Genomic DNA, 22,810 nt, shown 5'->3' with positions numbered 1-22,810 from the left:
ACATCACGCTGATACCAAAGCCTGACAAGGACAGCATGAAAAAGGAGAACTACAGGACAATATTGCTGATGAACATAGATGCAAAAATCCTCAACAAAACTTTGGCAACCAGAATTCAGCAATTCATCAAAAGGATCATACATCACGATCAAGTGGGATTCATACCAGGGACACAGGGATGGTTCAACATCTGAAAATCAGTCAATGTGATATACCACATCAACAAATTGAGGAATAAAAACCACATGATCATCTCAATAGATGCAGAGAAAGCATTTGACAAGATCCAACAGCCATTTGTGATAAAAACTCTTAAGAAAATGGGGATAGAAGGAAATTACCTCAACATAATAAAGCCATATATGACAAACCCATGGCCAACATCACACTCAGTGGGCAAAAACTGAGTGCCATCCCCCTGAGAACAGGAACGAGACAAGGATGTGTACTATCACCACTCTTAGACAACATAGTACTGGAGGTTTTGGCCAGAGAAATTAGGCAAGAGAAAGGAATAAGAGGAATCCAAATAGGGAGTGAAGAAGAGAAACTCTCGCTGTTTGCAGATGACATGATCTTATATATAGAAAAGCCCCAAAAATCCATCACAAAACTAATAGAAATAGTTAACAACTATGGTAAGGTTGCAGGGTACAGAATCAACTTACAAAAATCAGTTTTTCTATACTCCTATAATGAACTTACAGAAAGAGAACTCAAGAATATGATTCCATTTGCAATCTTAACTAAAAAAATTAAGTACCTAGGAATAAATTTAACCATGGAGGTGAAGGCCTTATACGATGAAAACTATAAGACATTACTGAAAGAAGCTGATAATGACATAAAGAGATTCCTTGCTCATGGATTGAAGAATAAACATAGTTAAGATGTCCATACTACCCAAAGCAATCTACAGATTCAATGCAATAGCAATCAGAATCCCAATGACATTCTTCACGGAAATAGAATAAAGAATTCTAAAATTCATATGGAGGAAACAAAGACCCCGAATTGCTAAGGCAATCCTGAGAAAAAAGATCAAAGCTGGAGGTATCACAATCCCTGACTTCAAAATGTACTACAAAGCCATAGAGATCAAAACAGCATGGTACTGATACAAAAACAGGCACACAGACCAATGGAACAGAACTGAAAGCCCAGAAATAAAACTGCACATCTATGGACAGCTAATCTTCAACAAAGGTGCCAAGAACATACAATGGAGAAAAGATAGTCTCCTGAATAAATGGTGCTGGGAAAACTGGACAGCCACATGCAAAAGAATGAAGGTAGACCACTATCTCATACCATACACAAAAATAAACTCAAAATGGATCAAAGACTTGAAGATATGTCCTGAAACTATAAAACTCCTGGGAGATAATATCAGTAGTACACTCTTTTGACATTGAACTAAAAAGGATCTTTTCAAATACCATGTCCTCTCAGACAAGGGAAACAAAAGAAAAAATAAACAAGTGGGAATCCATCAGACTAAAGAGCTTCTGGAAGGCAAAAGAAACTAGGATCAAAACAAAGAGACAACCCACCAATTGGGAGAAAATATTTGCAAATCAGATATCTGACAAGGGGTTAATCTCCATAATATATAAGCAACTCACACAATTGAACAATTGAAAAAAAAACCAACTCAATCAAAAAATGGGCAGATGATATGAACAGACATTTTTCCAAAGAAGATATACAGATGGCCAACAAACACATGAAAAGATGTTCAACATCACTAATCATCAGGGAAATGCAAATCAAAACTACAGTAAGATACCACCTTATGCCTGTTAAAATGGCTATAATCACTAAGACTAAAAATAACAAATGTTGGAGAGGGTCTGGAGAGAAGGGAACCCTCATACACTGCTGGTGGGAATGCAAACTGGTGCAGCCACTATGGAAAACAGTATGAAGGTTCCTCAAAAAACTAAAAATAGAACTACCGTATGACCCAGCCATCCCACTACTGGGTATCTACCCAAACAACTTGAAATCAACAATCCAAAGTAACATACGCACCTCTATGTTCACTGCAGCTCTATTCACAATAGCCGAGACATGGAAACAATCTGAGTGCCCACCCACTGATGACTGCACAAAGAAGATGTGGTGTATACACAATGGAATACTACTCAGCAGGAAAAAAAGACAAATTCATCCCATTTGCACTAACATGGAAGGACCTGGATGGAATTATGCTAAGCGAAATAAGCCAGACTCAGAAAGACAAACACCAGATGATTTCACTCATATGTGGAATATAAACAAACACATGGACAAAGAAAACAGTTCAGTGATTACCGGGGGGTGGGGGGTAGACACCGGGGGTGAAGGGGAGCACTTATGTAGTGACAGTCAAGAAATAATGTACAACTGAAATCTCACATTGATGTAAACTATTATGAACTCAATAAAAAAATAAATTTAAAAAAATAAAAAGTAGGCTCAAAAACAAAATGAAAGTGCTGAAGACTACATCAACCCAAATATTTATTCATAATAAACTTTACTAATTTCACAAGTGAATGACCCGGGTGTGAGCCCGACACTGTGAAGGCGAAGGAAAATGTAACTAAGAAGAAATGGCGGGACACTAGAGTTCACGTGCAACCTCTCACATTTAGGTTATTATTATCTTCATTACTAATAAGATACTTCATGCCTTAACATTACTTGTATTGTAGAGAGTAAATAAAATATTTCTGTAGACTTTGATGATATGCATAAAATATTTTTTCAAATAAAATTTAGAAGTCAAAATAATATAAATTCTTCTATAATTTACTTTAGAACACATAAGACAGAAATCAATCTCTACAGAGACAGATAAAATAAAGCCTTCTAAAGACAATCAGAGTACAGCATTTGTTTCGACAAAAAATATAAGTAATGGATAATTATTTTACCTCTATAGAATTAAGAATATATGTTCTTTCCAACACAGTATCTACCTCTGAAAACAAAACCAATGAAAAACTTTCTGCAATCACAAGATATATTCTGATAAATTTTTATATCCATCCTCCAAATTTTAATTTGTTAGGTAAGTACACCCTGGAAAGATAATCTGATGATAGGAAGGTCAAAGCTTGAATTTCTGCCTTCATTTTAGAGTTGGCCATGATTTCCATCTGTCAATAAAAGCAAAATGCAGTCATACCAGAGTCTTTTGCTACAGTCTTGTCAACTCAAACTAGTAAATCTAGACTTGTTTTATTCTCCAAAACCATGGGCAATAGCCATTAAGTCAACCAGAATATTCTAGAGCTGCTACAGCTAAAAATATCAGGAGAATGCTCAGTGTGGGTGCCTTCGATAACTAGGAATGGTCTGAGGTCTTTATAATTTCTGTCTCCTCTTTTCCCCCCATAAATTATGATATAGCCACAGACAATGGGTATATAAGGATGAGGATAAAAATAGATTAGCTCCATCCAGCTGATCTTATCTATTAGCATTCATAATTCAGTGTTTCAGCAACCAATTGCTGTCAAACAACCCCCACGCTCGTTGCTGGTTATACAAAATTCCAAGGAGGATATTTTCAAAATATTACTTGAACAGCCACTAGTAAAGTAAAAGGCGATAAAGCACACAACACTTGAACTTTAAAAAGCAGTATACTTCTCTTCTCCAAAATGGTTGGCAAGTGACATAAGGTCTTTTCAGGATACTGTCAAGTTTCATTTGGTCCCGTTTTGTCAATGGAATTAAAGCATCTTTAGGTATGTTTAATCTGGGAAAAAAATAGATGAAAAAAATCAGTAAAACAAAGTGCTTCTATAACTTGCAGGTCATATATATGTCATTTGTATTTATTGTGATATTTCAAGAAACTCAGAAAGAACAGATAAGAAAATTAGTACATAACGTATTACTGAAATTTCACAAGATTGTAACCTACCGTTAACTCAATAAAAAAAAAAAGAACAGTAGTACAGATCCACCTTTTTTTTAAAGATTGGCACCTGAGTTAACAGCTGTTGCCAATCTTCTTTTTTTTTTTTTTCTCCTTCTCCCCAAAGCCCTCCAGTACATAGCTGTATATTCTAGTTGTAGGTCCTTCTGGTTGTGCCATGTGGGACGCCACCTCAGCATGGCCTGATGAGTGGTGCCATGTCCAAGCCCAGGATCCGAACTGGAGAAACCCTGGGCCGCTGAAGCAGAGTGCACGAACTTAACCACTCAGCCATGGGGCTGACCCCCAGATCCACCTTTTAAATCCAGAATTTTGAGAATCTATCCCAGAACAGCAAGTATTCAAGTTCATAGTGGAAATCTGTTCTAAGGTGTTGTTTCCCTTCATGTCACACTAACAGGATGATGACAAGGAGGCTGACATTGGTTATAAAACAAATGCCAACAGCCCAACATCATGTATATCGACACCGAGGCAGCTCCCAGAGCTCCAGTCCTGAAGCCATGAGTGCTGATATGCATGGCCAGCAGCGAGATTCACTGTGAGATTTTAGGTTCCCCTGAGTCCTTAACTCTGTAATTCATTGAGAATTTTCTGGGCCTTGGAAGTTAGTCTATCACTTACGCACACAAGCATGCACACACATCCCTATCTAGTTTTAAATTTTTAAAAAGTAGATTGTAATTTTATCTTGGTATACTTTAAAAATAGAAAATGAGAAGTCCAGGATTTATGGCATGGACTACTTTTTGAAGTCACAAATCCCAGATTTCCCAGTAAAGCTCCAGTTTCAAATAGTCTTTTTCAATGTCCCCATAATTATGACCACTTGCCAGTGGCAGCTCCTGGACAGGGTGAGAATTTGATTGAAAGGGAGGCCCAGAGGATTTCCCTTGGAGCCGTGTTTGTGTGGCTGCCGCAGTGTTTCTCTTTGATTGTACATTGATTTGGAGAGGGTTTTGCGGGCACTGACGGAATTTATGAGATGCAGCTAGAGTTTCTGCAGGCCCCCACCTTAACAATTACCAGATCACGTGTCCTGAATTTGTGTTAGAAATGATCATCACACAAATAGATCACCCCTAAGGGACTCTGACCATGACAGATACACTAAAATGAAGAAAACTTTGATTCACTAGAGTGTAAATATTCAGAAATCAGAAACTGAATGTTTTCCTTTGTGTCCTCATTTTGTAAGAAGTGGCGGTCACCCAAAACTCATCCCCTATTTAGGAAACAAGCACTTGTTAGCACGCTCACTGCTTGAAGAAACCCAATGAACATGTTTAAGGTCATTCTCACTGGCCAATTAAAACAAAAATAAAACATTTTTAAATATCACATTAGCAACATTAGCAGAGATGAAGAAAAGTGATAATGTCCTGTGCTGAGGGACACGTGGGCTCTTACTCTGCAGGGAAAGCAAAATAATTAGCCTATCCAGAGGGCAGTCGAGGACTTAAAAATGTGCACACCCTTTGACCCAGAAATTCTGGGAGCTCACCCTACAGGACTAGCTAGAGCCGGGGGCAAAGACTGAATTACAGGGCCCGTCGCAGCGCTGCCTACCAGGAGAGATCTGGGAACCGCCCAAATGACCAACTTTGAGGGGCTGGTGGAATAAACACTGTACATCCAGAATTCCAACTCAGCAATAGGAGTCATTAAAGTGAGGTCGCAGAAGAGAAATGTATTTATTGATATGGAAAAGTGGTCACATCGTGCCGTGTGAGAAACGGAGATTACAAAATAACATGAGAACGTGACCCCATTTTTGCGAAAAAAGTTACAGCGAGGCAGAGAAAATAACCCACGGGGTAACGCGGTTCACCTGTAGGTGCTTTTTATCTTGTTCTTTAATATTTTTTTCTATAATGAACATATATAGTAAATTTGCCAACCTTTAGGTTCCCAGACTTTAGGTAGTCTTAAAATGAGATTTTTTAATGAAATTAAAATTTTAAATCTATAATAAAATTGATTGCTATGGCAAATGTTATTGTCAATGATTATCATTTAATTGGAATCAACATCTTACACTTTCTAAGTGTAAAGAAATTTACAAAATATTTTAACATTAAAAGTAAAACAAAAAACATTTTCTAGCTAGCAGAAGTTCAATTAACCAAATTCTTTTGTTCAGTGTTTCAGTAGTTGCAACAGAAACACTGATGCATTTAATTCATAATTATGTAATCCTGAGTCGTAGTGAACAATACCCATAAGGAGCCTCAGGAGCGTTCCCTCATAACGTAACGACTGTTTAGCTTATTGTTACACAGGACAGAGAGTCATCATTTCAAGTATCCCGGCTCTATTAAACCGTCCAACCTTTTAATGTCAGAAGGGAGGAGCCCAAGCCATCTAATAGCCGGAACTGTGAGATTATGGGCTTCAAAAGACATGGACTGGAACAAAGATCAAAAGTAGATTAGGTGAGACTAAATGGCAGAGAACTAGCATACTTGTTTTGCAGCCAAATTTTTCACTTATTAAGAAGGACAAATACTAAAGACTTCACTCCCCCAGAGCCCACAGAATAAGAAAATCACCCAGAGCTTCACTAAGCTGGACTTTCAGTGAAGGCTTTAAAACCACTCTACAGTATTGCTCTGTTGGTTTTCTATAAAGTAAAACTACAAATGAACCCGTCTGGCCTGCACTTATTATTGTGTGTGATTCCATATCTTAACACCTTGTTCCACCATCCCTTTCACCTGCTGTAAACATACACATCAGGGACACTCAAGGTGTCTACCAGTGGTTCTCAAACTTTACCCCTTGGGGCCCAGCCGTAGGGATTCAGATTCACAGGTCCGCATGGGGACCGAGATGTGGATGTCTAACAAGCTCCCCGGTGATGCTGAGGCTCACGGTCCAGGACTGCACTTTGAGAACCACTCATGTACGGCAGTTGCAGACTCTGGTGGTCTTTTCATTTCTCCTCGTGGTGGGAGAAAAGGGAATGGGCAAAGTCAGAAGTCAAGGCTATACAGCATGTTCAGAGCATATCTGGCGATCAGACAATGTTGTCACCCCACAGCCCCGCAGTTACGTGGGCAGCAGGGAGAGTGGAGGATAACAATGCCTCGTGCCCACAGCTAACCCCACTCTGTCACCTGCGGTCACACTGGTCACGCCGGGAGCTGGAATCACAGCTACTGAACCAGGCAGGCCTAGGCTAGGGCAGTAGCTCCACTGGTATCTCTGAGGGCCCTCAGATTCCCAGGGGCTCACAAGTAAATGCAGAAATCACCCCAATGAATATAAAATACCTCAACAGTGGGAAAAAGAAAAGTGCTTTTCCATACTTACCATAGATCCATACTTATAAATACACATTATTTCTATGCCTGTTAAAAAGAAAGTTACTGTCAAAATTAGCCTTCTTGTATCTTACAGGTTAGATAAATTGCATTCTCAAATTATATCTAACATCTGCAATTTTATCTTCGTGGGCATTATCAGAGAAAAATTTATGGTTCAGCTTAATATGGCAAAAAGAACGATAAAGTGCCTCAAAGAACTAGTCATTAATTTTAATCTAAAATCATCCTCTTTAAAAATATTTTAGGAGAGTGTTCTAAGAGCAGAAAAACACAACTACAAATATGATTTAATTATGACTATTGTTTCAAACAGTCCCACGATAAATTACCATGTGGATCAGCATCTACCAGAGTGAAAATAGGAACGTGAAACACATCCCACAGCTTCTTGACTAGAAGTCTTGTGTTCAGATCAGGTACTCCCTTTCCCTGAAAACATAATTGAAATGACGCATTTTAATTCCAGTACAGTGAAATCGATAAAACTATATCCTTACTTACTAATAATTTAAAAGCTGGATTCCCTCACCTTAAGTTTCAGGTGGTAGAAGACCGGCACTGACTGTGGAAAAAACTGTACAATATATACAACAGGGAGAAAAAGCCCACATCCATTCATAAATCTGACTCCGTTTTCCCAGTCCTAGGATATATTTCAGCAGAAACGGAAATAATGAAAATCCTACCTAGGAAAAGATGTCCACTGCAGTGTTACTTCAAATGACACAAACTCCTGTAAATAGCCAAAATATCTGACAACAGACACAGGGAGGGGCAGCACGGCACGGCGGTGATATGTACCAGCTGTGGGGCAGACGGCCCGGGCAGAATCTCGGCTCTGCCCCGTCTCAGCAGCACGAACTGGAACGAGTCACAAACCTCTCGGTGGCTCAGGGCTCGTATCACCTTACCAGGCTATTATAGGAAGTAAATTATTTAATAGTCATAAAGCACTTAGCGGAGTGCCTGGTTTAAATTTGGGATTCTATAAACCCAAGTGGCAGGACAATATTATGATGTCATTAAAAGAATAATTATGTAGAAAAGTAATTTAAAGAGCATTACAATAGTGTTAAGAGAGAAAAGCAGAAAATCCAGTGAAACATGGAGCAGAGAAGGAAGCAGGCAGAAATTAAGAATGGGTTTTTCTTTTCCTTTTTTTTTTGAGGAAGATTAGCCCTGAGCTAATATCTGCCACCAATCCTCCTCTTTTTACTTAGCAAGTCTGGCCCTGAGCTAACATCCATGTCCGTCTTCCTCTATTTTATATGTGGGATGCCTACCACAACATGGCTTGCCAAGTGGTGCCATGTCTGCACCCGGGATCCAAACCGGTGAACCCTGGGCAGCCACAGCGGAATGTGTGCACTTAACCATTGCGCCACCAGGCCGGCCCAAGAATGGGGTTTTTATCACATAGCTCTGGGTTTGAATTCCCTCCCTGCCAATCATTAGTGGGTGATACTGTGCCAGTTTCTTAGTCTCGTTAGGCTGTGGCTTTATTTATAAAATTGGGATAAATGTGCCCGTCACACAGAGTTAGGGCACTATGGCAACGCTATCGTCTCAAATCCATATTTCTTTTTTTTTTTTTCAAAGATTGGCACCTGAGCTAACAACTGTTGCCAATCTTCTTTGTTTTTTTTTTCCTGTTTTTTTCTCCCCCAACCCCCCAGTGCATAGTTGTATATTTTAGTTGTGGGTCCTTCCTGCTACTTGTCCTGTAGCTATCAATGGTGACACTGTGGTAGGTTCCACACACTGGAGTCATTTTGACTCATTCCTCATATCCCGTGGTCACCAAGTCCTTTCGAATTGACCTTGGCAATATCCTTTGTTTCAGTTCTTTCTCCTTAGTCATCCCTCTTTCATCCTCACAGCAAGATCACCACCTGACAGCCTGCTGACAGGCCCCTGACTCCAGTGAGCCCCCTCGCTCTAACGAGGACGCTGCCACACTAACCCTTGCCAGTTCCTTTGTCACTAGTCCAAACACTTCTGTTAAGTGCCTGACATTTCTGCACCAAGTCAGGATGCCTCCCTGGGAGTGGCCAGGCCTTCCAAGGCTCCATACAGCTGCCGGACACCCCACCTCCTCTCCAGGGCCGCCCTCCTCGCTGCTTCCACAAACATGCCTCACAAGCATCTACTTATTGCTAATCTAATAAGCCCGAAGAATTTTAAGTAGATGAGCTCTTTTTCCTTCAAAGAACTAGGTTTTTATCCGGATCTATAAAAGCAGAAGGCCGGGATGGGGGAGGGGAACCTGACGCATTCTGTTATTCTGTCAGCATTCCCCGACTCACACCGCAAGCTTCCTCTATCCCCACTCTTTCTGTCCTGCTCCAGCAGATGTCGTCCACCACCGAGTTTCAGGAACTCAGCCCACATCACCCTGCAGTAGGCAGCTTACTGCCCTTTGCTAACCAACGCCTGTATCTCCCCATGTGTTATCTCAACATATGCTTCTGTGTTCTTTGCTATTCTTTGCACATTATGTAAAAAAAAAAAGAGCAGGGTGGCCGGCCCCATGGCCAAGTTGTTGAAGTTCCATGCACTCCGCTTCGGTGGCCCATTTTTGCAGGTTCGGATCCTGGATGCCAACCTACTCCTCTCATCAGCCATGTTGTGGAGCTGACCCACATGCAAAATATAGAGGAAGACTGGCACAGATGTCAGCTCAGGGCTAATCTTTCTCACCAAAAAAAAAGCAGGCTCCTTTTGACTGAATTAATGATATTACCCTGGTACACAAACTCGTGTGAGGAAGAACCAGGAGCAGCTCTTGTTCACCCAACCCCCTCCAAAGCCCCCAGCGTAACCACGTTAAAGTTGAGACAAGCAGCCCCAGCGGGAATGGAGTGAGGGTGACCCAGAGCCCCCGTAACCTCGCTGTGGTTCTGGAAAGTCACTGGTATTTAAGAAGCAGGAGCATCATCACGATTTTAGTCAGATTTGAGGACGTTTACATGAACACCTTAGAAATTCTTGTTCTGCAACCCCGAACATCACATTGAGAACAGAACGCTCAGCAAGCCGTAAAGATGATGTTACGATCCCTTCTTACCAGTCAGCAGAGAAGTACGTGAGTCTTGGAACTACAGTAGAGCAGGTCACATACCGTGACGATGACGCACGGAGACATCCTGCTGCAGAAGTTGTCGTCCAGGAGTCGCTGAAATGTCGCATCTTTTTCCACGATTAATAGAAATTTCGCGTCTGTGATTAAATCTGTGAAGTTAAGGCTGATAAATTGAAAGCAAAAGTATTTCAGTTTAACCACCAACTAAATAATGTTTCCGTATAGGTCAATTCAAAAACAGCTATAGAGTATTTCCATTTTCACCCTCAAATATATAAACAGATATCTATTCATATATTTAGATATCTGTCTTTCCTACCAGATAGTAAGCTCCTAAAAGAATTCTAAAGAAGGGACCACGATGTCTTCATCTTGACCACTATATGGTCTCACTTGTTCATTACGTGTTATGAAAGCTTGGTTTACCAAAATAATGAATGAACATCCTAGAAGGTTAAATAGTTTTCCCACTCAAAGGATACTCCAAATTCCTTGGATATTAGATGGTACAGCAACAGCCTAAGGTAACAAACAATACAGTTTTCATTTTAAATAAGAAGTATAACCACATTTAAAAATTTATCACAAAAATCCTATATTTTCATTTTTCTTTGAATATACCAGTTATCAGAGGTTTATCCTCAGTAAGAGAACAGTAGGAAACAGATTGACTCCTCAGTCAGACAACAGACACTTGACCCAAACTACTGCCCAGCAGGTGGGAATTTCTTGGAAACTTTGTAGATAATGCGGTTTAAAAAGCAGAAACTGATGAAGGAGAGACTCCCTTATGAAGGAGCTCACAGGCATCATTGTGCCCCTTTCCAAACCGCTGCCTAGTTTAATCCTGTCAGCTTTCTACTGCTAAAGCCTAGCAAATAGTCCAATATTAAACATATGAATTTCAGGCCCAGGAAATGTTATGAAGATTATACAAATCTCTATGCTAAAATGTTCAAGCCACACTCTACCCGAAATCAACAGCGTTTTAAGAAAGAATGTGCATGTTTGTTTATTTCAATATGACGTTTGACAACAGGCATATTTTGGACTTATGTAATGTGCAACCCCACAGCGCACACACCTATTCATCCTGCAGTTTTATTTTAAAATCTTAAGCTCCAAACTACTTGACAAAGCAGGAAATAAAATACATTTCAAAAACAAAGAATCTAAAAGAGAGTTAAAGCATGTGAAAACATTAATGCTTACTGTTGTACAGCTGCAATACACTTTGGTGCCATCTTCCTCGATATACCTTAAATTGCCAGCAATTAAACCTTTTGAAGTAGATAACTGAAAAAAAAAAAACCAGACATATTTGAAACTTTTTTCACTAAGATATTTTATGTTGCTAAGTCATTCCTCATGTTCACCTGCTAAATTATACGTATTTTAGCCCAGATTGGAATTTAAGAAATGAAGTAGAAAATATGTAAGAATATTTAGGAATAAAAAATATTTGATCATTCATCTATTTTGGTCCATTCACCCACGGTAATATATTGAGAAGATTACTTAAATTCATAGTGAGAAAAATATAGTATCAAATAATATTAAAAGAAGGCACAGGTTACATTTATTCTTCCATCACAATTTTTATATAAACATTTTGTCTTAAAACAAAATGTTTTGTATGAAGTGCTACTTACTATATGCAGACTCCTCCTCGGCACTTTTAACATACAAGAAACGTCGGTGATAATACTGTCCACAACAGTCTGGTTACCAAACAGCTGGCTGTCAGTGTAATATATGTCTCTATGAAAATTTAAAATATACATTTTGAGTCAACAATAGACTCTTTGAATATAACAAGTATTGGAGTATTATTTGAAGAAAGCTTTAACTGGATGAAACACAACATATAGACCAAGTAACTTATTACCCATAGTCTGGTCTTGTGTAACTTTCAAGATATATAACGAAAGTTAATCCAACTAAACCTCACATTGCATTTTCAAGAGTAACTTACCAGAACGACGTATTTACCTCTTGGTTGTGTAAGTGTTGCTCTGCACTAATTTGTAAATCATGGACAATATTTTAAGAATTAGCGCTGGAAAATAAGATATAAAAAACAAGTTACTCATCATTTCTCTCACTAATTCAAGCCATTCTGCTAACCTGTCCCCTGTTACTTTCCATAACATTAAAAAAAACCATCTTTCCAAAGGAGAAGTGTTAAGCAGAAAATAAAAATGGCCTGAAGAATCAGATAAAGTTAATTGCTGTATGAACAGCAAAACCGACAGTACTTTTCCACTGAACCACGTAGATCGAAAATTTATTTTAGAGTTATAATTTACTTCCATGATTCTCGCCAATGCAAAATTCTATAAATTTATTTCACGTACAAGGGTGGTCCATCAGAGGGCAAGCAAAATTCTTTCACTAGGAACGACCGACACCCAGACGGTAACCAAAGTCATTTATTTCATTACTAAAAGAGAAGAAAGATTAGTTTACCAAAATTTTTAACTGACTTTGGAGAATCGCTTTTGATTTTTCTTGTGGTACAATGAGAAACCATCTGAAGACCCACAGAATCTTCAAACCTGCCATTTTGTTTAAAGCAAGGGAATAAAATAAAGAAGAATTAACTTCTGAACACCACACAATATACATCGTTTAAACCCACATTTCTTCTCAACGTCGGCACTGAAGCTTTGGCACAACCTTGTTTAAGAGGTTAGATAATTCCAGGTGGTAATTAGGCAACTAGTTTCGGGACGTACAGAGGCACTGAAAGTGTGTAAAATAAATGAATTAAATACCTTTGATTATGATGCGTTTTTGTGCATGTCTGTGTGTGTATTTCTTTCCTGGGAAGACATTTAGTGTATGTGAACTATTTTCAACTATTTCACAATTTTAATCAGCATTTTGCTCACTTCAATAATTTACTCACTTAATTTTACTCAATTTAATACTGTTTTGAAATATCTTATTTGATTTACCTCCAAAGTTACATTAAATGAAATAACGATTTATATTAGGCTGTTAAACTGAAACGTCAGGCCTGGCCTAAAGGTGGCAGAAGGCACCCGGCAAATAGGCCAGATGTCCACTGCCTCACGGCCGGATGAAGTCCATCTTGCAAATATGACGCAAAAGTTCATAGTTTCCATTAATTATATTGAGCATAAAAGAATACTTAGTGACTAAAGAGCCTCAAAATTACTTTTATTCTGTTTCTGTAACTCCTACTGAGAACTATTTTTGTAGCGTATTTCCTGACTCAATGGAAAGGTTCTACAGGTTGGGGATCTGCAAACACAAACCATATAACCAGGTTCCAGGACTCTGGTAAAGCCGTGTGCTGATTTGACCCTCTTGGGCACATGACTTAGCGGGGGGGGATCTGCCAGGAAAAAGGGCCATTGGAACGGGCTCTCTGTTCAGGACACATTTATTTAGGTCCCGGTGCCAGGAGTGGTTGCGGCTCCCCAGAGCAAGCAGATTGAGATGAGAATTCCACTGGCCGCATCTCCCCCTAGGAGCACTGGAAAGCTTAGATCTGAGTGTGGAGCCTATTTTTAGCAGGACTGTAAGCCTTTATCACGTGCATTTTGAGTTCTCACCTCTTTCCGTGCTCCATTTTCCGTTCCTAGTATTGTTTTCTCCTGGCCTTATCTTTCACACCTACTTCTAGTTTACAGAACTTGCCTCTATGGTATGTGATTTTGTAAACTTCCTTAAATCCTTTTTGACAGAGTAAAGGCAATAAAAAGAATGATATCCAACTGGAACTGTAACTTGAATAAATTCAAATAATGACACAGATATTGCATTTAAAAAGAAAAAATGCAAAATGCCCACTTTATATTTTCCCAGCTGGACCTGTCGTCGATGGTGAATGCAGGAGCTTCATTTCTTGCCAAGCTTGTGATTATGTCTCGGACAACATTTTCTATTGATGCAAGAACCTGAGAACTGAAACAATAAACACACTATGATTCAATCTTTATTCTAAATTAGGCCTCTACAATATGTGACATTTCCCCAGACCAATAGTGAAATAAATTTTTGTTTCATTGGTTGTTTTTTAGGACTAGGTAATTCTTGTCAAAAATGGTCTCTCTCACTAAATTCTGACATCAGTACTGCATTAAAACAACAACTGTATTTACAGTGGTTACTTACAGAGAAATTTCATTCGCTTGTAATTTTACTCAAACAATTACCAACTTAAGTAATATCTCCCTTTCAGATTAAGGACTAGACAATATAATTTATAAATAGATTTTAATCTATTTAATGTTCATATTAACCTACTTGAATACAAACTCCTTGACTTGAAATACTACTGATAAATGTTTTAATTAAAAATGTTGTAATATTGGCTTTGAATTTAATTTCTCTCCCAAAATGCAATGCAAAAGTATTTCAAAAGGAACACTCGTTGTTGTAGCGCATTACCCTAACTGATCTCATGCCTTAAATCAGCCCTTCTGAATTTTAGTGGCACAAAAAGAAAAACGTTTAATCACTACCATGAAAAGTCTTGGCAACTATTACACCACTTTACAGCAAAATGTTAAGACTTAGCCCAGTTTTCTGTCAGCTGACTTTTAATTTCACAAGCCATCAGCTTAAAAAAATGCTGTTGGGTTATAAATGCTATTAGCATATGCCTAGGAAGAGAAACCAAATCAAACCTAGAAAATGGCCAAAGCCTGGACGGTTCAGATTTCCACAGAAACTTCAGAGCTTCAGTGAAAACGCACGGATCAGAAAATAAATTTCAAAACATTCAGTATTTTGTAATATTGAGAGGTAAACGCTGACTCAAATACCTCATTTTTGAGTTTGAAAAAAAAGTGGCAAGACAGCACTGTGACCAACTCTAGAGACAATCGGATTAATTTACTTCTGGAACCCAAACAGAGGACTCCAGCCTCCCGTCCCTTCCCCAGGAATGCTCCCTCAACGGAATCCGTTTGTGAAAACGTGTTTGCTCGTGGATTTTTGCCTTTTTGTTTTGTTTTTTCGTAGTTTGCTTGGGCTTAAAAATTAAAGACAGCAATTTGTTTAGACTGAAAAATCTTTGCTGATAAACCGAAAAGCAAATCAAGGGAGCAAAACAACAGGGCATCTTGGGCAAACGCGGTCCCTCCCGCCCGCATCCGTCCTGCAGGGCATCCCCGGGCCGCCTCCATCAGCCCCGGGCTGGACCAGCCGAGCGGCGGCCCCGGCAGCGCGCTGCCCGACCGCAAACCATCTAAAGCACGGACGTTTTAGAAACAACCTAAAATGTGCCGACTTCCTTGTTCATTTTGATAAAGCACACTTATTGAGTGAGAACTCACAACATTCATCTTCCCTCCCTTTCTCTTCCAAAAAAATAAATCTTGAACACTTAAGCTAAAATTTTATCTCCCCCCAAACTTTTTCAACATCCCGAAGTCAGACGGCGCCCTAAACTGCGTGACCCGTAAGGATCGCAGGAACCCGGCGAGCCCAGCAGTTGGGACGCTCCTGGAACACTGCACAAGGAACATTCTAGAAGACACCAAGGGGGCTGTCCAGGCTTTTTGAGTTTAAAACACGAGTTAACAGCAGAAAAGGGGAGTTGAAGGAACACCCTTTTGGGGTTCGGAGCGGGCGGTGAAGGGGGCCACAGCTCCGGGTACCTGGAGGCCGGCCGCGGCCCCCCGCCCGCCCGCTCCGCGCCGCCGCCCCGCAGGGCGGCCAGCAGGGAAGCCCTGTGCTGGTCCACAGCCGCGAAGAACGAGGCCTCAGGCCCCACGGGCGCAAAGGCCATGAGGACAGGCGGCAGGAAGCGCTCCAAGAGCAGGACCCAGCTCGGCCGCCACCGCCCACCCGGAGCGCCACCTCAGCGCGTTGCTGCCAGGGCAGCGCTCTCTTCCCGCGCTTTCCCGCTGAGGCCCACGCATGCGCACACCTCATCACCAGGCGTGGCTGTACACACGCATGCGCATAGCATACCATAGCACATGGAGGCGGTTGCGCATGCGTAGGCCTGTGTCAGGCGAACACAGTGTTGGGTTCTTCCTGGGTCATGGTCTGCCGTATCCGGGACCAGCGGGGTGTGCGTACGATGTTTGAGCTAGATTTCCTAGAAATGGGTTTATGTAATTTTGTTGACTGCTTACGGAAAATAGTACCAGCGATTTTTCATTAAAACAGTTATAGCGATCTGTTGCCAGATACAGTTCTAGGCACTGGGTTCAGCTGTGATCAGGGCAGAGTTCCTGCCCTTACTAACATTTATATAGTGCTTGAGGGCTTACAAAGCCCGTTTCACTCAGCCGCCTCTCTTTTCTTTCTCTTAACCACCCCAGGAGGTTCCTAACGTGATGGTGGTGGTTTTGCAGAAGAGGAGAAGTGAGGGCCACAAGCTCAGGCAGGCCTGAGTTAACATCCTGGCTCCATCACTTTGTAGGGCCGCCAGATGCAGCCAATTAAAATGCAAGACACTCAGTTAAATTTGAGTTTCAGATAAACAGCAATTATGTTTTTTTAGGATAACTAGGTCCCATGCAATCTTGGGGACTAAAAAGTTATTTCAGTGTTTATCTGAAATTCAGATTTAAGTGGACGTCCAGTATGTTATCCAGCAATCCTGCCGTTGGACCACATCCTCCCCTTGCAGATTTGGTGAGCTGTGCCTTCCTCCTACTCTCTGGCAGCCTTCTGGAGCAGAAGACGGGAATTCTGAAGCCCCAGGGAGGAGTCGTGCCTCTGGGGACCACGTCCTTGAGAGAGAGGACAGTGGGGAGAGAACCTGGAGTAAGGTGGCTCCACGGCCTGCGGGGGCCAGGTCCTGCAGGGATGGGGTCCTGGGGCCTTTGCCCCAGAAGAGCCAGCTGACAGCAGGCCCACTCCAGAGAACTATTTTGTCCCCTTGGTTCCTGGTTACCCTAAATAGTAATGGCCTCCCTCTGTTCTTAAGCATGGCTGCCAGTGCCAAGCACTGTGCTGAGGTCTTTGTTGTCGTTATCACACACACCACCTCGCCGCCTGCCCTGCGCCGGGCAGTGTTAGTCACTGAGGGCACAGCTGTGAACAAGGCAGGCAGAGTCCTTGCCCTCAGGGAGCCCGCAGTCTAAGGGGAAATGGGAATTGAGGACAAATAGGTGAATACGACTTAAATCACGAAGTTGGCAGGGTGAGGCGTGTTCTACGTCAACAACCGTAAGTGGAAAAATTATTCTCGCTTCACACATGAGGAAACTGAGGCTTGGGGAGGTCGAGCAGTTTGTGCAACCTTGCAGCGCAGTGAGTGACAGGGCTGAGAGGTAAATCTTGACCCAAATTGGAGCTCTTCCCACTAGGATAGGAGGCGCTGCTGAGGGTCTGGCTGGGACCGTGTCATAGTTTCCTGGGGGCCTCTCTGATGGAGGAATTACCCCCTGGCCTCAGTTTCCCCCGTTCCAGATGAGGGTGTGGCAGCAGGTGAGCTCTAGTTCATCATCCACAATGAGGAGCAGCATATAAAAGGCCTTTGAAGGGAGAGGGCCAGTCAGTGACACCAGCGGGCTTCTCTGCTGGGAGGTGCCTCTCTCCTGGGACTGGAACCATCTGTCCACTTGTCTGTGTCTCTCTCGTGAGGACAGACCCTTCTGTATCACGTAGCGCCACACTGAGCCAGGAGCCAGCGGCCTCCCTAGATCTGACATGAATTGAAAGGGCCTGACCGGGCAGGGGCCCAGGGAGGGGATCAAAAACAGCGATGGGAACAAACCCATCATAAACCTGGCATTCCTGCAGGGAGAAACCGCAAGGTGCAGACTTGAAAGGGCCTCGCTGGGGTTCCCACTGCGGCAAACGAAAGCGGGAGGGAGGCGTGAGTGTGGCCTTCCAGGCAGCTGCATTTCTGCGTCTGGACAGCCAGCCTCGCTCGGGTGACTGCATGCCTCAAAGCCAACTATCCCAGCCCCAGGCCACCAGAGGAAACCAGAAAAACCCATGCCACCGCAGCGAAAGATTGCAGGTGAAACCGGCAAACACCACTACGTAGGGCAGTCCCATTCCTGAGTTCTTTCTCCCTGCTATTCAGCTGTGGCGGCACAGGCACAGAGAGGGCTCCCAACGCTGTGCTCGAGTGCACGCAGTTGGGAAAAGAGAAGCTTTTCCCCAAACCCCACTTGCCTCCAAACCCAACCTGACGTGGGCCAGAGCCTCCATGGGGGTTAGAAAGAGTATCATTTAAATTAGGTGCGCTCGTCATTTCCACCTGTAATGCACCAGAAAAGGGAAGGAGGGGGAGAGGAAAGGGGAAGCCCTCGCCGCCAACCAGACAGGAGAGGATGCACACCCGTCACACTGAAACAAGGTGGTTTCTTTAGCAAGTGTAAGTGAATTTTCACATATTATAGATGCTTAAGAGAAAAGAGCAAATGCCGTAATAATTTCTTCACTTCTTGGGGTTTTATAAGGTGGGGTTTTCTTTAGCTTTTAAAAAAAAGTATAAGAATGATATATGCTTCTCTGAAAATATTTACATAATTCAGAAGGTGTGAAAGAAACCCGTCCCCTGTGGCGGCTCACTGCCCCCCTTCGTTCTCTGCTCTGGCCTCTGATCCTTCTGACCCTGGAATTGCTCCTTCTTGCCCCCGGGGCCTTTGCACTTGCTCTTCCCTTAGCAGCTTGGAATGCTTTGTCCTTTTTCTCTCCCTCCCCTCTGCCCTCCGTCCCCAAATCCAGGCCAATTCTCCTGTATCCTTCAGATCTGGTCTGGCCATCTCCCTGGACTGCCCGTTAAATCTTAACCCCTGGTTTCCACCTGTCTTGACATGCCTGCATTTCTCTACCCTGTCATCCCAGGAGAGCAGGGGCTGAGCTCATCCTGTGTCCCACAGTTCCACTGTGCCTGCATAGGGAAGGCATTCAGTAGTGTTTGTTGAATGAATAAATGATTGACTCCCCATGGGGTTATCTCTGTTGCCTATTTGTAGTATTTCATCCCAGGCATCTTTCCACACATGCCTGAATCGGCATAATTTTTTATATGAATAAGACCCTACTCTACATTCTTTTGGTAATGCTGCCACTGGTCATAATAGTAACTGCAGTTTGCTAGTGGTCAGACACTGGGCCAAGTGCCCCCCAACAAAACCTTATGTACTCCCTCCCATTTTACAGGGGAGAGAGTTGAGGCACTGAGAAGAAGAACTAAAATGACTGAGTTTCATAGAGATGCAGAGGACAGAGCACTGACAGGCACAGTTTCTCTCTTCTTGGCCACTGCATGAAATTGCCTCAAAGTCAAGGTGACTTAGAACTGATGAATTAATTTGCCCATTTTTCATAGCCGGTGATTAACTAGCTGGGTGTATGATGTAAGGCAGGTCAATAAAAGAAAATTAAATTGAATTTTAATAAGATCACCAAAGTATTTGTAAGCCTTGGGTCATCTTATTGACGAAGGCATGGCGTCTATTTTTAGACAGAGAGTGCTGTGATGCACCAGCACGGGCCCAACGCCAGCCTCCGTGACTGTCAACTCACGGCCAAACTTTTTTCATTTACATCCAACCCTCCCTTCAGATCATTTGGAAGCAAATCCCAGACATCATGTTCTCTCATCCGTAAGTATTTGAACATGTATCTCTAAAAAATAAGGACTCTTTTAAAAATAGCCATAATCCTATTATCATACCAAAACTTGTGTTCACAATCATCCTTTAATATCACGAAATATTCCGTCACTGTTGAAATGTCCCCAGTTGTTTCATGAATTGTTTTTATAGTTTGTTCTTGTCCAGGTGCAGATAGGTTCCATCCATTCCTGGCTGTTGGTTGATATGTCTCTTAAGTCTCCTTAATTCTGTAAGTTCTCCTCTTTTCTTTCCCTTGCAATTTGTTTCATGAAGACACCAAGTCATTTGCCCCAGAGAGTTTCATGCAATTAAGAGTTTGTGGATTGCATCCCTGTGGTGTCATTTATCATGTTTTTCTGTCCCTGGTATTTCCTGTAAATTGGTGGTTAGATTTACGGGCTTGACTGTTGATGGTTTGATGGGTTTTTTAGAAAAAACATTCCGTAGGTGGTTTGTAATATCTAGGACCTCCAGTGTGACCTTCCAGGCCCTCTGTGGCTGGGGCCTGCAGCTTGACAAGTTCCCAGCGAGCCTGGGCCTCTCATTAACAGAAGGACAAGCCAAGCCCGGGACACCCAGTCTCGCTCAGGAAAGTCCCCACAGAATTCAAAATCCCTCCACAGAAGTCCCTCCCACGGGAGGAAGTCCGGGGAGAGCTTGAGAAGCCGCAGTCTCCCTGCACTGCGTGGAGCCGTCCTGTGGGTCTGCGGGGGTCCTCCGCCTGGCTCCCTCTCTGCCTGCCGGCACGCCCCAGCCTGACTCATCGTCTCTGCTTTTGCGTCCTTTCTTCTTCACAGCCCAACAGGCTGCTTGTCCCTTGCCTCCGCCCACCCCCTTTGTCGGAGCTGCTGACGCCGTGACCTAGGGACACCCCACCACAACTGTTTCCAGTTCTGCTCCAACGGCTAGTCTCTGCTTCATTTGAAAAATCAGCCGACATGAAACAGATTTGCTCTGATTTAAGGAGACTTTAAAATTTTTAAAGTAATTGTCATCCTCCCCCTCTGCTGCTGGTTTTTCTTCTTTTATCGTTTGTTTTCCATTTTAAAGACTGCTGGGCAAGTAGTTTTGATAGAAAGGGACCTTTTCCAAAAGACCAGAGGCATATTCGCTGCCCAAAGCCGAGGTGGCCAGACCACCTCCACTTGCCCGTCTTCGCTGTGCGCAGGCTCAGCGGAAGGGCTCCTGATGGACAGATCAACAGATTCATGATCCGTCAGGCACACGGACACAAGCACCTTCCTGTGCCCCAGGCTCTTCTGGGCACCAGAGATTCAGCAAAGGGCAAGATCACTAGTTGCCCACACACACTTTGCTGGCATTTTGGTGGGAAAGATGGTTTATAAAGAAAAAAACAAATACACGACATCAATTCAATAGTGACGTGTTCTAGGGAAAACAAATCCAGGTGTCTGGAGAGCTAGGGACCAGGTAGGAAACAGCAAAGAAGGAGGATGGAGAAAACCTGAATGATGAGGAAGAGCCAGCCACACACAGAGGGAAGAGCACGTGCCAAGGTCCTGACGAGGGGTGTGCTCAGAGAGGTTAAAGATCAGAGAACAGGCCAGCATTGCTGGAGAGGGTGGGTACAGGGAGGGGTGGGAGAGGAGGGCAGGGCTGGACCATCGGGGCCCATGGCGCGGAGTTGGGACTTTATTCGAAGGCAGTGAGTCCAGCCGGGGCCACTTTGTCCCACAGGACAGTTGGCAATGTCTGGGGATATTTTGGGCTGTCACCACTTAGGGAGGGGGTGCTACTGACATCTTTTGGGAGGAGGCCGAGGATGTTGTTAATCATCCTGCAGTGCACAGGGCAGCCCCCACGGCAGAGAATGAGCCAGTCCCAAACGTCAGCAGGGCCGAGGTTGAGAAAGCTCGGTCTGAAGGGAGCAGGAGGCCGTTGGAGGGTTTGGAGCGAGGGAACGATGCAATCTGTTAAGAAAGGAGAATGGATCACAGGAGTGAGCGTGGCGGCAGTGAGACTGGGGAAAGGAATTGCACCCGTCCGGGTGAGTGGGGCTCCTGGACCAGGGTGCTGTCCTCGAAGCTGGAGAGAAGGCAGATGTTTTGGGATTCTTTTTATTAAAGTGAGCCATGGTCACACGTGTTTTGGAAATGCTATATCCTTCATCAAGATAAGCAGTCCAGCATGAATCCCAGGGCAAGACTCATTGGGTTCAAACCTTGGCTTTGCCACTTGTTAGCTGTGTGTCATCTTGGGCGAGATTCTCAACCTCTCTGTGCCTCAGTTTCTTCATCTGTGAAATGGTTCTAATAACAGTACCTACCTCATAGGGTTAGTGTGAGGAGTAAACTGGCTCATATATGCCTGGCTCCTTGCAAAGACTCAGGAAGCGCCATCTGTTATTAGAACGTGTTCCTCTCAGGAGTGTCACCGTGCCTTTCTGCAAATTGAAGTCTCCGAGACGTCCTGCAGAAAAATCTTACCGATTTCCTTCTGATTTGAACTTGTTTAACCTGCATTTGCCAAACTCACGCTTTCATGACCTCTCCTCATGAACACTCAGAAAAACCAGAGACCCTTAGAACACATTTTAAAAACAGCTTTATTGAGATATAATTCACATATCATGAGAGTCACCCCTTAAAGTGTACAATTCAGTGCTTTTTAGTAAATTCACAGAGTTGTGCACCCACTGTCACAATCTAGTTTTAGAACATTTTTGTCCCTCTCAAAAGAAACCCTGTACCTGTTAGTTACTTCATTCTCTCCTTCTTTACGCCCCCAGCAACCAATAGTCTATTTTCTGTCTTTATAGATTTGCCTATTCTGGACATTTCCTGTAAATGGAATCGTACAATATGTGGCCTTTTGTGACTGACTTCTTTCACTCAACACGATGTTTTCACATTATAGCGTGTGTCCACGCTTCATC

The 22,810-nt window shown here is 42.8% G+C and overlaps 1 protein-coding gene across 2 annotated transcripts; it reads right to left on the bottom strand.

The window, feature by feature from the left end:
• Positions 1-2,490: 2,490 nt before the first annotated feature.
• Positions 2,491-16,236, bottom strand: SPO11 (SPO11 initiator of meiotic double strand breaks). Of its 2 annotated transcripts, none has more exons than XM_001489926.4 (13): positions 15,982-16,236; positions 14,168-14,281; positions 12,815-12,903; positions 12,338-12,404; positions 11,998-12,106; positions 11,558-11,641; positions 10,828-10,864; positions 10,385-10,494; positions 7,593-7,692; positions 7,250-7,287; positions 6,266-6,342; positions 3,640-3,751; positions 2,491-3,146 (listed from the first exon to the last, which is right to left on the bottom strand). In XM_001489926.4, exons 1-13 carry the CDS (start codon positions 16,110-16,112, stop codon positions 3,027-3,029), a joined length of 1,188 nt encoding a protein of 395 aa, XP_001489976.1. In that variant the 5' UTR covers positions 16,113-16,236; the 3' UTR covers positions 2,491-3,026. The 2 variants fall into 2 exon arrangements, with proteins under 2 accessions (XP_001489976.1, XP_023482557.1); XM_023626789.2 differs by lacking the exon at positions 15,982-16,236 and adding an exon at positions 15,658-15,810.
• Between the last annotated feature and the right edge of the window lie 6,574 nt (positions 16,237-22,810).

Source organism: Equus caballus, chromosome 22, assembly GCF_041296265.1.
Source record: "Equus caballus isolate H_3958 breed thoroughbred chromosome 22, TB-T2T, whole genome shotgun sequence".
Lineage (NCBI taxonomy): Eukaryota > Metazoa > Chordata > Mammalia > Perissodactyla > Equidae > Equus > Equus caballus.
Note: the sequence above shows the minus strand (reverse complement) of the source record. Positions and strands in the feature narration are given on the sequence as shown.

Coding starts and splice junctions, on each gene's coding strand:
- SPO11 (XM_001489926.4), bottom strand. CDS start 16,112: ATGGCCTTTGCGCCCGTGGGGCCTGAGGCCTCGTTCTTCGCGGCTGTG. Junction 11,642..11,997: donor CGAGGAGGAGTCTGCATATA/GTAAGTAGCACT, acceptor TTTTTTTTTCAG/TTATCTACTTCAAAAGGTTT. Junction 10,865..11,557: donor TGTATTGCAGCTGTACAACA/GTAAGCATTAAT, acceptor TTGTTACCTTAG/GCTGTTGCTGTACCATCTAA.